The 14,795-nt window shown below is 32.3% G+C and overlaps 1 protein-coding gene across 1 annotated transcript in view; it reads left to right on the top strand.

The window, feature by feature from the left end:
- The window catches only part of LOC111087465 (pro-neuregulin-2, membrane-bound isoform-like), an 87,954-nt gene that overhangs the window by 66,240 nt on the left and 6,919 nt on the right, over window positions 1-14,795 (top strand). The window contains exons 2-5 of the mRNA XM_022394401.1: window positions 7,092-7,257; window positions 10,230-10,387; window positions 11,506-11,611; window positions 13,619-13,680. Coding sequence (XP_022250109.1) covers window positions 7,092-7,257; window positions 10,230-10,387; window positions 11,506-11,611; window positions 13,619-13,680 — 492 coding nt within the window. The remainder of the gene's footprint in view (window positions 1-7,091; window positions 7,258-10,229; window positions 10,388-11,505; window positions 11,612-13,618; window positions 13,681-14,795) is intronic.

The raw sequence follows: 14,795 nt of genomic DNA, 5'->3' as shown, positions 1-14,795 counted from the left end.
CCAACGAATAGTGGGAATGACCGTCACATTATAACGCCCACACGGCTGAAAGGGTGAGCATGTTTGGTTGGACAGAGATTCGAATCCGCGCCCCTCGGATTGCGAGTCAGGTGCCCTAATCACCTGGCCATGTCGGGCCTGTAAAGAAAAAGAACCAAGTGTAATATTATTAAAATACTTCTCCAGTGGCTCAGCAGCAAGTCTGTAGGCTTACAATGAAAATCGGGTTTCAATACGTGATGGGCAGAGCACAGATAGCCCATTGTGTAGCTTTGTGCTTAACAAAAAACAACTAGCTTAAAATACTGAACCTCGTGCAGTTTGATACCGAGTAAAAACTTACTGAATATTTCAATTAAAAATCTAAAATTCTAAAATGTTTGTGAAATAATACTGTTTAACGATTAATTAAAACTTAGTAAAATCTTAAAGTTGAAAGTCCTTATTGACTTCAAATATTATTTTATGACCTATGCTTTCAGCATAATTGTGAATGAGTATGAACAATATGGTTCAGAGAGGTATTAGGAAATAGGTCATTTCTTATTTTCAAGTTTTCTTTTTCTTAAAAGGATATTTAAATTGAAACTTCGTTTTACATGATTAATAAATTGGCGACTTGTTTGCATCATTGACTTAAAGTGCAATAGCTGTAACAGGTGTTAAATATTTTATACGTAATAGTTCGTTCTTTTTGTTATGCTAAGGGTTGGATTAAGATGACCGCGTTAAGCAATTTGAATAAATCTATAGGACCTGATTGTTACTAAATAATTGATGTGAACAACCCCAATTACAATCTACTCATAGAAAATCAAACTAAGCAATCTCTGGAGCATCTGTTAATTTCTTTTTCCGACAGAATTCACCGTCTCAATTATAACGTCCTTACAGTCTGTTGCTGGCAGTTGGTTGAACATGACTCTCGCAGTTAGAAGTGAAATATCTCTGACAAAAACAATTTCAGGACCTTGTTGTAGAAAGACGACTGGGTATATAGTTGATTACAAAGTCAAATTTACGTTTGAATTATACTTGCTTTACGTTGAGACTACGCAGGCTGGAGTTTTACAGGGCCTTAATGACAGACACAAAAATATGGTGGCGATGACATATTTGGCACAAACAGGCAACGTGATTTCAAGACGTGATCTGTTTATGACGTTCCAGTCAGTCTACAAAGACGATCTATAGCTTATCTTATTTTTGGTGTAAAAAGTGATAAGTTTCAGGAGTCGTGTCCCAGCTATTTTTGTTCGCTTTTCAAAACCTTTGCTTTTACCAAAGTTTATTCAAAATTGATGATTAAACTAGATAATCAGATAATAAACTCGCGGTGTCTAAAGTTAACAAAAACTAAAACATCATTTTTCGTAAAGTGAAATGTAACGAAACTCTACGTAGGTTTATTTTGATTTAAGTTTTAAATATATTCTCAATAATATCTGTAGCTAGTCAACCAGAAACATATTTACTTAGCTTAAGTGTGATACCTATACCTACGCAACTATAAACATATTTATATGGATTAAATGAGGTATTGTACTCGGTTAACCAGAAATATGTAACCTATATAAAAGCCAGTGTGTGTAGCGTCACGTCACGCTTGATTTCTCGAAATAGGAAGAGTCATAATAGCAAGAATGCATTTATCCAGATAAAATAGTTCGATTACTGTCTGCCCATTACGATTTTAGTGACGGAGGTGCAAGGGGGCCGTAAGGGTGTGGGAGGGGCGTGAAACCTTATAAGTGTTGTGAGTGTTGGTATAATAAGCCGAAAGTGAAGACGAAGTTTGGGATCACCTAGAATAGAGTCAAGTGTATAAAATTTATCATGAAGGTAAAAATATCGATCCAATTTTAAACTTAAATAGTTTCTCAATTAAGCTATTTTCTGTTACATCACCAATGTTTTTAATAAAAAACATCTTTAATCAACGGAGAATCTTAATTTAGAAATCAACAAAAATGTTCTCGTTTTGTTTGTCTGTACATTTTATACGTTCAGTACATAGACTAACAACAATATACTTTTGTTGCTAAGCAACATGACATAAAAGCCATTATTGGAACATAGTGTTACCAAAACGCACTGGAATTTATATATATTAGAAGATGTTAATCTAACTAATTTTTATCAATGATTATTTTGCGAATACGCCACTAATTCACTTTATGAATGATCTTAATTTTGATTGACTCACAAAGGAACTTACCGATGTTTAACTACCTGGACTGCACTTTTCTGCCACTTTGTTGGTCAAGCTTGATTTCGCAAAATTTATTTATTTCAATTAGCTATGAAATGTGAGGCTATGGTATATTATGGGATGGGGGTGGTAGTACTTGCTCCGTTCTTTTTGACGGGCTATACGCTAGTCTGTATATAAAATGCAGCTATACCTAGACAACTAACAACACGTGTCTATAAAGTAGATGCCTGTAGATAGTCAACCAGAAACATATTTATATAAAGTAAATACAATACCTGTGCCTAGTCAACCGACAATACATGTATATAAATAACTGTACTACCTATAGTTAATGAATAACTATTTTTAAAGAGTTGAGATTATAACTAACTCATCTAAAGGTTACGTTCCTGTAAGTAAAACATCACGGTCTGTCAAGAAGATTTACAGTAAAGTAAGTCTTTTCTGGGAAGTTTTATTGTTATTACGAACAATCATGAGAGATACCTTGTCACTGTATTATCACTTACTTTGAAAATCTTAAAAAAGAACAGACATTCATAAAAAGGTTCATTGTAGATTACTGGCTTGTGAATGTGTATAAGTTCATGAAGATTATCAAAGGAAATTAAACTAGATTTATGACGTGATAATGACTTTAACTAATCTGTATTTAGTGGATAAAGAATTCGCTGTTTAGTTTTAAACAATATTAAATAACAAAATGTCATTCCCCACGTTTATTGAATTGTTAAGATATTTTATAATGAAAAAAACCTTTATGTAAAAGTCTTTCTAATACCTTTCATTGTTAAATGCATTTTCCAGACTAATAGTAACAACATTACTTAGACGTGCATGTGGGAGGTTAAACCTATTAAGTGATATTCATGTGTTTTATCAAGACAGCTTAATTCCAAGGTTTATCTAACTCGAAAAAAGGTGTATGATTGAAAATGACAGTTACCACTAATGCTTGGAGACGGCTTGAATGGGTAATGAAGAAAAACTTTAATATACGTTTAACATAACAGCAAATGTACAACATTTCGACAAGGTTTTACCATCATCAGGTACAAAACCTTGTCGAAACGTTGTACATTTGCTGTTATGTTAAACTTATATTAAAGTTTCTTTCATTACCCATTCAAGCCGTCTCCAACAATTATTAGTCTCAAAGTGGGTTCCTCGTCATCGAATTTGACAGTTACTACTATTCGTTTTTTCCTTATTAGCTGAACGGACGATTTATTTGATATTGATAAAGTATCAATTGATTAACTTCAGTTACAAATATAAAATAGTACTTTACAGTGAGCTACTGTTGATAATTCTAATCCAGATTTTCTAAAATTAGAAAACGGTGATTCTAATTTCGAAGCATCGAAAACTATACACTTTTTAGATGAGGCAACCTATCGATTAAGTCTTGTTTTTTAATTATTTCACTTATTACTGCAAAAATTGTTCGATGGCACAGTCGAATTTTTCAATATTCAACAAACTGCATAGATCATTAAAAACTAACAAGTGATTATTACTGCACGATTTAACTTTTCAACTTAGAAACAATTTCCATCCTTACTAATATTGAACATTTAGTATCTAATATAGGAGTAAAAACTGAAATTCAAGAGATGAAAGTGAGTTGGCGATGAGGAGAAGCATGCGCAGAAGCAGGAATGGTTTGCAATTTATGTGCGATACACTTGGTAACTGATACAAACAGAATAATACATTTTATATAAAATGAATGAGGACAAGAAAAACATATGGAATATTCAAGTTCGGAAACCTCTCTCTAAAGTTGAATGTCAAGAAAAGAATGAAAACACCTTCATTTTTTCCAAGCGTTTCGGTGGTTATATTTCTTTTATAAGATATTTTATGATAGATTAATGCACATTTTATAAATACGTTTATGAATAATTTCTTATTTTGAAAGAACCCCCCAGTGGCACAGCGGTATGTCTGCGGACTTACAACGCTAAAAACCGGGTTTCGATACCCGTGGTGGGTAGAGCACGGATAGTCCTTGTTTAGCTTTGTGCATAATTAAAAGCAAACAAACAATTATTTTGAAAGCATGCTATCTAAATATTCCGGGTTATTAAAGTCAAAGGTTAGGTAGATTAAAAAAAAGGAAATATGGTATTCTAAATAATTATAAAAATAGTGTATAAAATGGATATAAAATGCAAATGTTGTGCGATTATTCCTCTTCTGTTATAATGAAAATGAAAATATGCAGTAGAGTTCAGTCACCTGTTAATAGTTTACACTGTGATTGGCTGTCATCCAACCAATCAGACAATGCCGCATCGGACATAATATCTTAAAAAGCTTAGGTATTAGTGTAGTGATTATACTTATTTTTCCCAGGACAGAAATTCCACATTACAAAGGTGTAGAAATAACGTCTGGTTGCTAAAAGATATTCCATGCAACAGAGTGAGTCGAAATTTAATTTCAGTAGGATCTGTATTGAAATTCTAAAGATTGTAAGGGAAACAAGTACAGTTTATAACAGAAACGGTCGAGGTAAACGAAACTTTTCAAAAGGTATACTGTAGGGATCTTGCCAATTACATATCTGTAGGTACAAACAGTATGAGATAGAGAGGGACGAAATGGCCTTAATGGATGTATAGCTACTGTAAACCGCCTGCTTAGAAAAGAGAACCGGAGGTTGAAATGCGTATCCTTTTCTAACAAATGGAATAAATAAAGTTGGAGAAGGGTTATCTTTACAGAAGGATCCAAATTCCAGTTTGTCTGACAACGATCAATGATAGTTTGTTTGATGGCAGTAAGGTAAACGCATAAAGTCCCAATATGAAACTTAGTGAGACTGTATGAGTTTCCATAAAAACGGTCCCAATATGAAACTTTTTAAGGCTGTATGAGTTTCTGTGAAAACCGTCCCGATATGAAACTGTATGAATTTCTGTGAAAACCGTCCCAATATAAAACCTATTATGTCTGTATGAGTTTCTGTGAAAGCCGTCCCAATATGAAACTTATTATGACTGTATGAATTTTTGTGAAAACCGTCCCAGACTGTATTACTTTTTGCGCAAAATTCAAAAGTCAGCCAGCAACTAATGAGTTTGGCTCAAGTATAGGCAATAATACAGAACATGTAGAGCAATATTTTTACAATCATATATTGATAAACTTATTGTAGCATAAAAATAAGCTGTATTTCTCTGCTTAAAAAAATACAAAATACGTTACTTTAAGAATAAAAAGGCATGACTGGGGAGTGGTTCAAATAAAAACACCCGTCGTTATTTACAAGGCGATAATTCAAACCTTTAAAAGTTTCAATTTAGAATAAATAAAATTTTACACACTTGCTATGTATGAAAATGTGTGGATTTATAAAAAAAATTGAAATTCTTTGAAATGGTGTGTGAAAATTAAAAAGATAACTTCTAACAGAGTTATTTAAGGTAATGTTATGATTACTATAAAGTTTGATTAACCTAATATTTTGAGAAGACGGTAACTCTTCAAAATATCACCATTTAATATTTCAAAATTATATTTTGTGGGTAAAAACCACACTTTTTCTGATATTTTACATAATGTAAAATCACACTTTTTCTGATATTTTACATAATATTTTTATTTTTGAAGTTAAGCACAAAGCTACACATTGGGCTATCTGTGCTCTGCCCACCACGGGTATCGAAACCCGGATTCTAGCGTTGTAAGTCCGCAGACATACCGCTGTGCTATTGGGGGGCTTTACATAATGTAAAATCACACTTTTTCTGATATTCTACATAATGTAAAATCACACTTTTTCTGACGAAGGGTGTACATAGTTCTTGTATCAGTAATTCAAACCCATAGAAGTGTAAACCCACACTTTTTAGAGTGTTATGCATTATATAACCTCTTCGTGTTGTACTTTTTCTGTACAATATATTGCATTACTTACAACTTCGCCTTCTAGCTGCAAGTAGTCATTAGTTGTGTCTACTGTTACCTTTCCGTTTCCATAATTACTTCCAATATATCAGTAAAAACTACTAAAAAGAGATAAGTTAAAATAAAGCAAAGTGAGATTTCGAATAAAAAATATTTAAGGTGAGTAAAGCAGGGGTGGAAAGAAAGGGGAGAAACTGAGTACAAGAGAGAAATAAAGAAAAAGAAAATATTATGACGATACGAAATAGGGGATTATGCTAGTAAAGGATTATCGGTCAGATTAAAAAAGTAAGATTTATAAAGGAATTACAGGGGTAGTCTATACGATGTTAAAAGACCACAAAGGAATACAGAGGGCTGAGTTCGTTATATTAAAACAAGTTTAAATATGTAAATCAGCAAGTCATATGATAATCACAGCCGATACAAAGTCGCAGTAAAAAGTCGGAAGATGATACACATAAAGTTGAGAACTTCCACTAGACTCAATAACCTGAGAATGAGACACTACAACTTTGAAAACTTCCACCAGACTATATAATATGAGAATGAGACACTATAAATTTATTAAGGGTTTCCACCAGACTATGTAATGTGAGAATGAGACACTAAAAACTTGAGGACTTCCACCAGACTATGTAATGTGAGAATGAAACACTACAACTTTGAAAACTTCCACCAGACTGTATAATATGAGAATAAGACACTAAAAACTTGAGGACTTCCATCAAACTATATGATTGATTTGTTTCAATGTTGTAGAGAATTTTGTTAAAGGATTCAGTTTCAGATTAAAGAATCACGCACGCACGACCATATTCAAGGGAAGTCTACGAACATTAGACCATTAGATCTAAAATGCACTCTGTCTCACAATTGACACTTTTTATTTCATCTAAAATTGGTAGCACAAATTATTTAAAAGGCTGCTAATGAATTCATCTTCTTTATACTACAGCCAAACCACCGTCTTCCAGGATTCGTTCTGCTAGTGAGACAGTCCAGATGAAGGAACAACTGAGGCTGAGGTGTAAAGTCAAGGGGAACCCACAACCTCAAATAGAGTGGTACAGAAATGAAACGCTTCTCAACGAAAATACAAGGATTAAAATAACAACAAAAAGGTAAAAACTTGTACAGAAATAGTTATCTCAACTATGTATATTAACCCTGATGAAGCCGCAAAGGCGAAACGTTGATTTAAAAAAAAATCTTTTATATGTATCTGAACTAAAAAGGTCGTTTTCTTCTAAACTTTTATATCAACTTTTCATTAGGTGCAAAAAAATATATCTTTAAATACTGAGTGAAATTGGTAGTTCCAGCTTTCAATTTGATTTACATTCCGACAGATTACAAGTCCTTGTTGATACTTGACAGTAGTTTCACGTACTTCGTAATGAAAACAAAGCTGTGCAGGTTCTAATGTAACAAGAGAAGGTTTCACCTATAAAGTTAGAACACGTTTAATTTATTTACCAAACAATACTATTATTATTCAGCTCTAGCTTGATGTTCTGTTAAGGTTTAAAAGCAAATATTTCTGAGACATACGAAAGTGAAAACGATTTCAATAAAAACGTTTTAATTCCATGTAAAGTAAGTTAACATTTTAGTAGTATAGAATGGTAAGGTCTACCAATTGATTAATGTGATAAAACTAGTGTAAATATAAGAATGTTTTTAAACACAATATATATCAACAGGAAGATGATTTTTTGACTAGTGCTCATAAAGGCCAATATTTTCAGTAATTATGAAAGATGAAAAAGCTCTATTCATTTATTTTACGCTTCTAAACACATACATATATCTGTGGAAAAAATATTACATATGTAGACTTATATCGGTAAAATATCTTAAGTATATCTTTCACTAAAACATCACAAGTGTAACTCTGTGAGGAAAATATTGTACAACTGACAGAAAATATATCAATATAGCTATCAGAACTATATATACATATGTATAGATATTAGAAATATATATATATATATACATATGTATAGATATTAGAAATATATATATATATATACATATGTATAGATATTAGAAATATATATATATATACATATGTATAGATATTAGAAATATATATATATATATATATGTATAGCTATCAGAATTATATACATATATGTGTATAGCTTTATGAAATGATGCACGTAAACCTATAAAAATACAAATTTTCCTACCAGAAAATATTATGTGTATACATTTAAAAAACAGCTACACATATAGTTTTCACAAAAATATATGTACGGCTGTAAAAATAAATATAGTTTTAGCTCTCATGAAACATATACGAATAGGTCTGAAAATATACATATCTATATAGATAAAAAAAACACAAAAAACGAGTGTATATAAATCATTTCCAAACTTGACTTCCAGTGTTTTCTAATATGTTCGTCTACGTATAACTCTGTCTATTCTTTTATTGTTCATACTTTACAAAACAATAACAACAACAGGTGTATATACTTATGGTTGATTTTATTGGTTTGAGATCTGTTGTGCGAATATAGTATAATTTAACAATAAATTTATTGTATCGTAACCGTCACAGATATTGTAAGTTGAAAAGTATTATTGCCAGTGCTTTGTGCACGAGAAGGTTTAAATATGTTTCACGCCATTTACAAAAATGTCCGTATATTTGTTACAATCATGTATACCAAGAAGGGAAAGAAATGATTGGAAGTGACGCTACCCTCGTATTTGTTTTTGGTGACACATACATGTTTAAGCGTATAACACGTCTTTAGCCCTGTCGTCTCTCGACTGTTTGCTTGGATAACTTTTCTTCATCATCGTACATGATTTATCAGATCTGATTACCACGGGATGAATGATAGGTCCCCCGGTGGGTCAGCGGTAAGTTTACTTACTTACAACGCTAGAATCTGGGGGTTCATTTCTCGCGGATGACAAAGCGCAGATACCCATTGTTAGCTTTGTGCCAAAAAATAAACAGTTCTTTTTTACACACTCTCCGGTGGCTTAGCGGTAAGTCTAAGGATTATAACGCTAGAAATCGAATTTCGGTACTCTGCGAGAAGAGCAAAGATAGCCGATGGCGTATCTATGTGTTTAAAAAAAATCAAAGGCAGAGCAAGTTCAAAAAACCGTAAAGGTTTTTATAGCGACCCGATCTCAAAGGATCGAGAAATCGAATCGAATAAATCCAACAAATACAGTAAAAATATGAAGCTATATGTCAAATGTTTTTTTACATTTGATCAGTTTTTCTCTATAGTTTAATAAAGGGAGAATGTCTTAGCCATAGAATAAACACAAAGCAGTACAGCGCATCACACGTCATCAATACTTTATACACTTTATACTGCACATTAATAGCAAGTCTAATCCTGTAGAAGAAACGTATTTCTTGACAGTAGTCTATCTAGAAAACACTGGAAACACAAACATAAAGTCAATTCAGAGAGCTATATTTTATCATAAGGATTGCTACTGTCAACATTTAAGTAATGATTAAAAAACATTTATTTATGGTGCATCAGCGTCTTATTACTTTTGCACTGCCCTCTATAATTTCCTCTCCTTTCCTCCCTACAACAGCGATTGATATTTCAGAAGAAATTCATGGATATAGTGAGTATATAAGAATAGATAAGACAAACAATGATAATAAGAACCTAAAAATAACATGGAACATTGGAGTCTCGTTGTGAATTTGCAAACTTCTGTGTTTTTAAAAGTAGGGTCGAGTGGTTGGTGTGCCTCTTCTGTGAATCCGAGGATTTATGGTTCATATCCTATTTCAACATGATTGCCCTCTTCCCTTTTAGAACACTCTAAGATTAGCGCTTAAACCCCAATATTCTGTCAGACAAGAGTAGCCCAAGAGTTGATGGTGGATGATATTGACTAGATGTCTTCTCGCTAATCTGTCAGTTCACAATTAGGAACGACTGTGTGGAGATAGACCTTGTATAAGTAAAGTCGCAACAAAGTGCTTTGCTATACAGACGTTTTTGTGTTTAAAAAAAATCATAATAATCATTTCTTATGTTATTTTAAATTTAATCATACTTCTATAATTGTAAAATGTTCTTTCTATGGTATATTTTAGGCGAAGTTCGGTGCTCACTATCAATCGAGCGAAACGACGAGATAGCGGGTGGTACAGATGTCAAGCGTCTAACGTTTTGGGTCCACCAGCTGTAAGCAAGACGAAGATTGAAATTGTTAGACTGAGAAAGCCTACAGTACCACTAACACCAACCACTGGTATTTGTTCAATATCACATTACTAAATTCACAGTGTCTGTTATATAGTTCTGTCTCAAGAGAAAACTTTTACAATTTTTTTTAAAGAAGGATCTTCTTACTTGTCGTTCGTGACCGGACAATTTAGGGTTTTACCACTGTACAAACATTTATTTAATAACTTATCTAATAATACCTAGTGATATGAACAACTTTGTAAAAATACCCGAGTCCCCTATTATTAGCTTTTCAACATTCTCCTAGTATTTCTGTTAGTAAAGAATTTTCAGAACTAAATATTTAAAGGAAAAAAGCGCAGTTGCAAGTTTTCTGTTTATAGCTTAAACTGCAACATGCATCTTTATAGATAAACAGTTTCGAGTGTTTTTATTCTTAAAATTAAATGTTTAGATCATATTATAGTCGTATCGCTTAGTCGAAATCATGAACAACTTATCCACACGCTAGTGCTTGCCCTTCCAGAAACCACACCCAACATTACATAACAACGAGGATGTGGCAATTGTACTAAAAATGTACTGGGCCTCTTTGTAAATTTAGTTTCAGTAGAAGGAAAGAGAGTTATTACTATTTATCACTAAATGTATACGTCTGTGGTCTCCATGTGTTCATTGTATGTTAGGCTAAAAACAGGCTAGAGCTGTAGTGAAAACAAAGCCTCATGTAAATATTTTCAACTAAATGTTTGGAGTTCATTGCCGCAAAAAAGTCTTGTTCTTATAATATTTTCTTTAACACTCCTCGTTCTGTATAACTAAGGTTTTTGACCGTATAAGGTTAAGAGTTTATAACAAATTCCAACAATTAGTACTTTTTATTTGTATATAACTAGTCACGTATATGGCATAATATAAAATCAATTAATTAGATTTTTGCCATTGTCAAGACTCAAATCAGTTATCATAAACGTTCAGGTTCGTAAAAAGTCAGTCCAGAAAGCCTAAACGGTACTAATTCTATTTATCTTCTAGTTACTTGTTATGATTACTACAGTTACTACTCATCTAAAGCTAAGAACGAATACATTATGTTTCTAATTTCATGGACTAATATTAAAACACAGTACACATTCTTTGTGGTCATGATGTTAATATGTTTTGGTGTTTACGATGACATAGAGATGACACATTTTCAAATCGAAGGACAACCATGTGACGTCAAGTTTTTCTGTCTGAATGGTGGGACGTGTACCATGATCGTATCCCTGCAGGAGCGCGTGTGTGTGTAAGTTACATTCTTATTTCGCTCTCCTTAAAAAGTTATGAAAATATACATTATTGATTTATTAATTTCATACAAACTACATTAACAATGAACGAATCCATATCACATTATTAAGACCTTTACATGTGTCTATTGAGTTAAATGATAAAAAAAACCAAAAAACAAGTGACACCCAACAAAAACAAAGATATTCGGAAATTACAAGATTGCATTACCATATCTAAAAGAATACTGAATATTACAACTTCCGTGATCCCTATGTTTAATTCAAAACGAGTAACTTCTAATGAGTAAAATATTTAACAGAACCTTTCATTTTAATCATTTTTCTGGGAAATCAGAAATGCAATGTTTGCATTGCTGTGGCTCTTGAAAATAAATCTGCAAAAACAAGATGTTTGGTAATTAGTATTTTACTCATCTACAGTTGGTATTTTTTGTTTTCATGTAAGCAGTGTGCTTTACGACAGTTCCACTTAAATGATCTAAATGTGTTTGCTTATTACCTTTCTGTGCTTTTTACAAATACTTTTGGGTTATATCTAGTGTATACCCTGCATAATACAGAAACAAAATCAAGGTCCAGCTTATCAATAAAAATGGGCGCGAATATAACTTGTTATTGCAATCAACACGCCCCCTAGTGGTACAGCGATATCTTTGCGTACTTACAACGCTAGAAACTGGGTTTCGATACCCGTGGTGGGCAGAGCACAGATAGCCCATTGTGTAGCTTTGTGCATAACTACAAACAAACGAATCGTTATTACAATTATGGGAAATGATTAACCAGCATATTCAAGTATATTTCTAAACATAGAAACATATTTTACTTAAAATTATTACTTTGTAGCAGACTACTTACATTTCTTATGATACAGTAAACAAGCTTTGTACTTAATTACAAACAAACAAAAAGCAAATACCGCAGTCCTTATTCGACTGTATTTCATAGTTCATGATTTCTATTATATGTGTAGTCAGATTGGTAATAAGGAAAAGGATGCTTTACTCGATTTGTTGTTTTAATGAATTTAAATGATATTTTATCAAATGCTGAATGTATGTGCGGGGATATTTCTGAACTTACCAAGTTCTATATACTGCATTAGGATTAGCAAAAATGTAATTGCTTTTCTTAGGTAGATGGCCTGGCGGTTAGGGCGCTGGACTCGCAATCTGCGGGTCGTGGGATCAAACCTCGTCACCGTACATGCTCGCCCTTGCAGTCGCGGGGGTGTAATAAAGTGACGGTCAATTCCACTATTCGTTGGCAAAGAATAGCCCAAGAGTTGGTGGTGGTTGTTGTTGTCTGTTTTTCCTTCTAGTCTATCACTTCAAAATTAGGGGGGGGGGGGCTAGTGCAGATAGCCCTACAGTAGCTTTGCGCGAAATTGAACAAACAAACTTAACTATCTATACAATTGCAATCGGATATTAATGATAAAGCTAGAAATTATGGTATTTTAATGAATTTTGAAGCTAGAAAAATATTAAATAATTAATTCCAGCCCTCCCCCTTCCCACTGGCACAACGATATGTCCGAAGGTTTATAACACTAGAAAACGGGTTTCGATATCTTTGGTGGGTACAGCAAAGGGTGACCCATTGTGTAGCTTTGTGCCCTACTGGAAACAAACAAACAAATTTAAATCATGATTTTATAACTATTTGGTTAATATTTTAAAGTTGATATGTTAAGACCTAATCTCCGTGAGTTGTCTTATTTAATATCGGAGATAATTTATTAACACTCCTGATATAAAATTCACATTAGAAATCGCACAAAGTGTGAAAAGTATAAAAGCAACAAAAAATATTATGATCACTGCTTCATAAACGTCGTTAGTATTGGCATATTTTCGATAAGTGAATGATGGCTAATAATTTCAATAATTTTTCCTAATTCAAAACATTAATACACACACATATATATATATATATTCGATAAGTAATTAATATGTAAGTAATAATTTATATATATATATATTTCTTTTTTACTATAGATGTGCCGACGGATTTAAAGGACGGCGGTGTGAACAGAAAGATACGAAATATATGTTTGGCAGTACGTTAAGTTTTTATTGTAATAGCTATCACACTAGACATTCTCCTTGCACCGCCATCTGTTGGCATACGCTTTATATTTGACAAACCTCAACATTAGATTCAATACTTCATGTTTTAATTTAATTGTGATATAAAAATTATTTCATACAATTAGAAGTGTTGTGTTTACAACATAAAAGCAGGAAGATGGTAAAATAAATATAGCCAATGTTTTTATACCATTAACTATTTCATTTTATTCTAAAATGTTTTATAATAAATTCCAACGGATCCTACTTTCTAACTAATGAAATTTTGTGGTAGTTTTCTATTGATTTCTATAAGTGTTCCCTTTCCATAAGTTTATCTTTTAAAATCCTATGTAAATTCCTTCTTCTGGTAGGCAGTGCTACTCACCTAACGCTAGTTCCACACACATATTTTGTGTAGTATATTAGTTCTGACAATGTGCAGCGCATGCTCACAATAAGCTTCTATTTGTGTAATTTAACATAAAAATTACAAAGCAATAAGTATCAACACTAGTAATTATCGGAAGTTTGTGCTATTTGTTTTCCTGAACATAACAAACAAGAATACTATACAGAAGAACGTGTGTTTTTTACTTATAAAATGATTATTTTGTTTGAAATGTTGGAAGGGATTGATTTCCTAATTTTATTCCATTTTATAAAATTTTCGTTAATGTATTTCCTTAAATTGACAATATTAAAACAACTTCTATGACTTATTTACGTACATCATGATTAAGCTAACCCTTTACACACCCCTTAAGAGAATGAATATCAAAGAAAAATAAACAAATCTATATCATTTTAAATTTGGTTCGTGATTCATATACTTTAATTAAACCAATATTTTCATAGAAAAATAAAAAATATCGCTTGCTTTCGAAAGTCATGCTAATGATATTGGTAAGATGTTTAAATACTTTTGTTCCTCATGAATCAGTATATTATACCGAAATCAATGGAACAATGATATGAATTTTTGAGTTACATATTTTACATATCGCTTGCTTTCGAAAGTCGTGCTAATGATATTGGTAAGATTTTTAAATACTTTTGTTCCTCATGAATCAGTATATTATACCGAAATCAATGGAACAATGAT

Source organism: Limulus polyphemus, unplaced genomic scaffold, assembly GCF_000517525.1.
Source record: "Limulus polyphemus unplaced genomic scaffold, Limulus_polyphemus-2.1.2 Scaffold0, whole genome shotgun sequence".
Lineage (NCBI taxonomy): Eukaryota > Metazoa > Arthropoda > Merostomata > Xiphosura > Limulidae > Limulus > Limulus polyphemus.
Note: the sequence above shows the minus strand (reverse complement) of the source record. Positions and strands in the feature narration are given on the sequence as shown.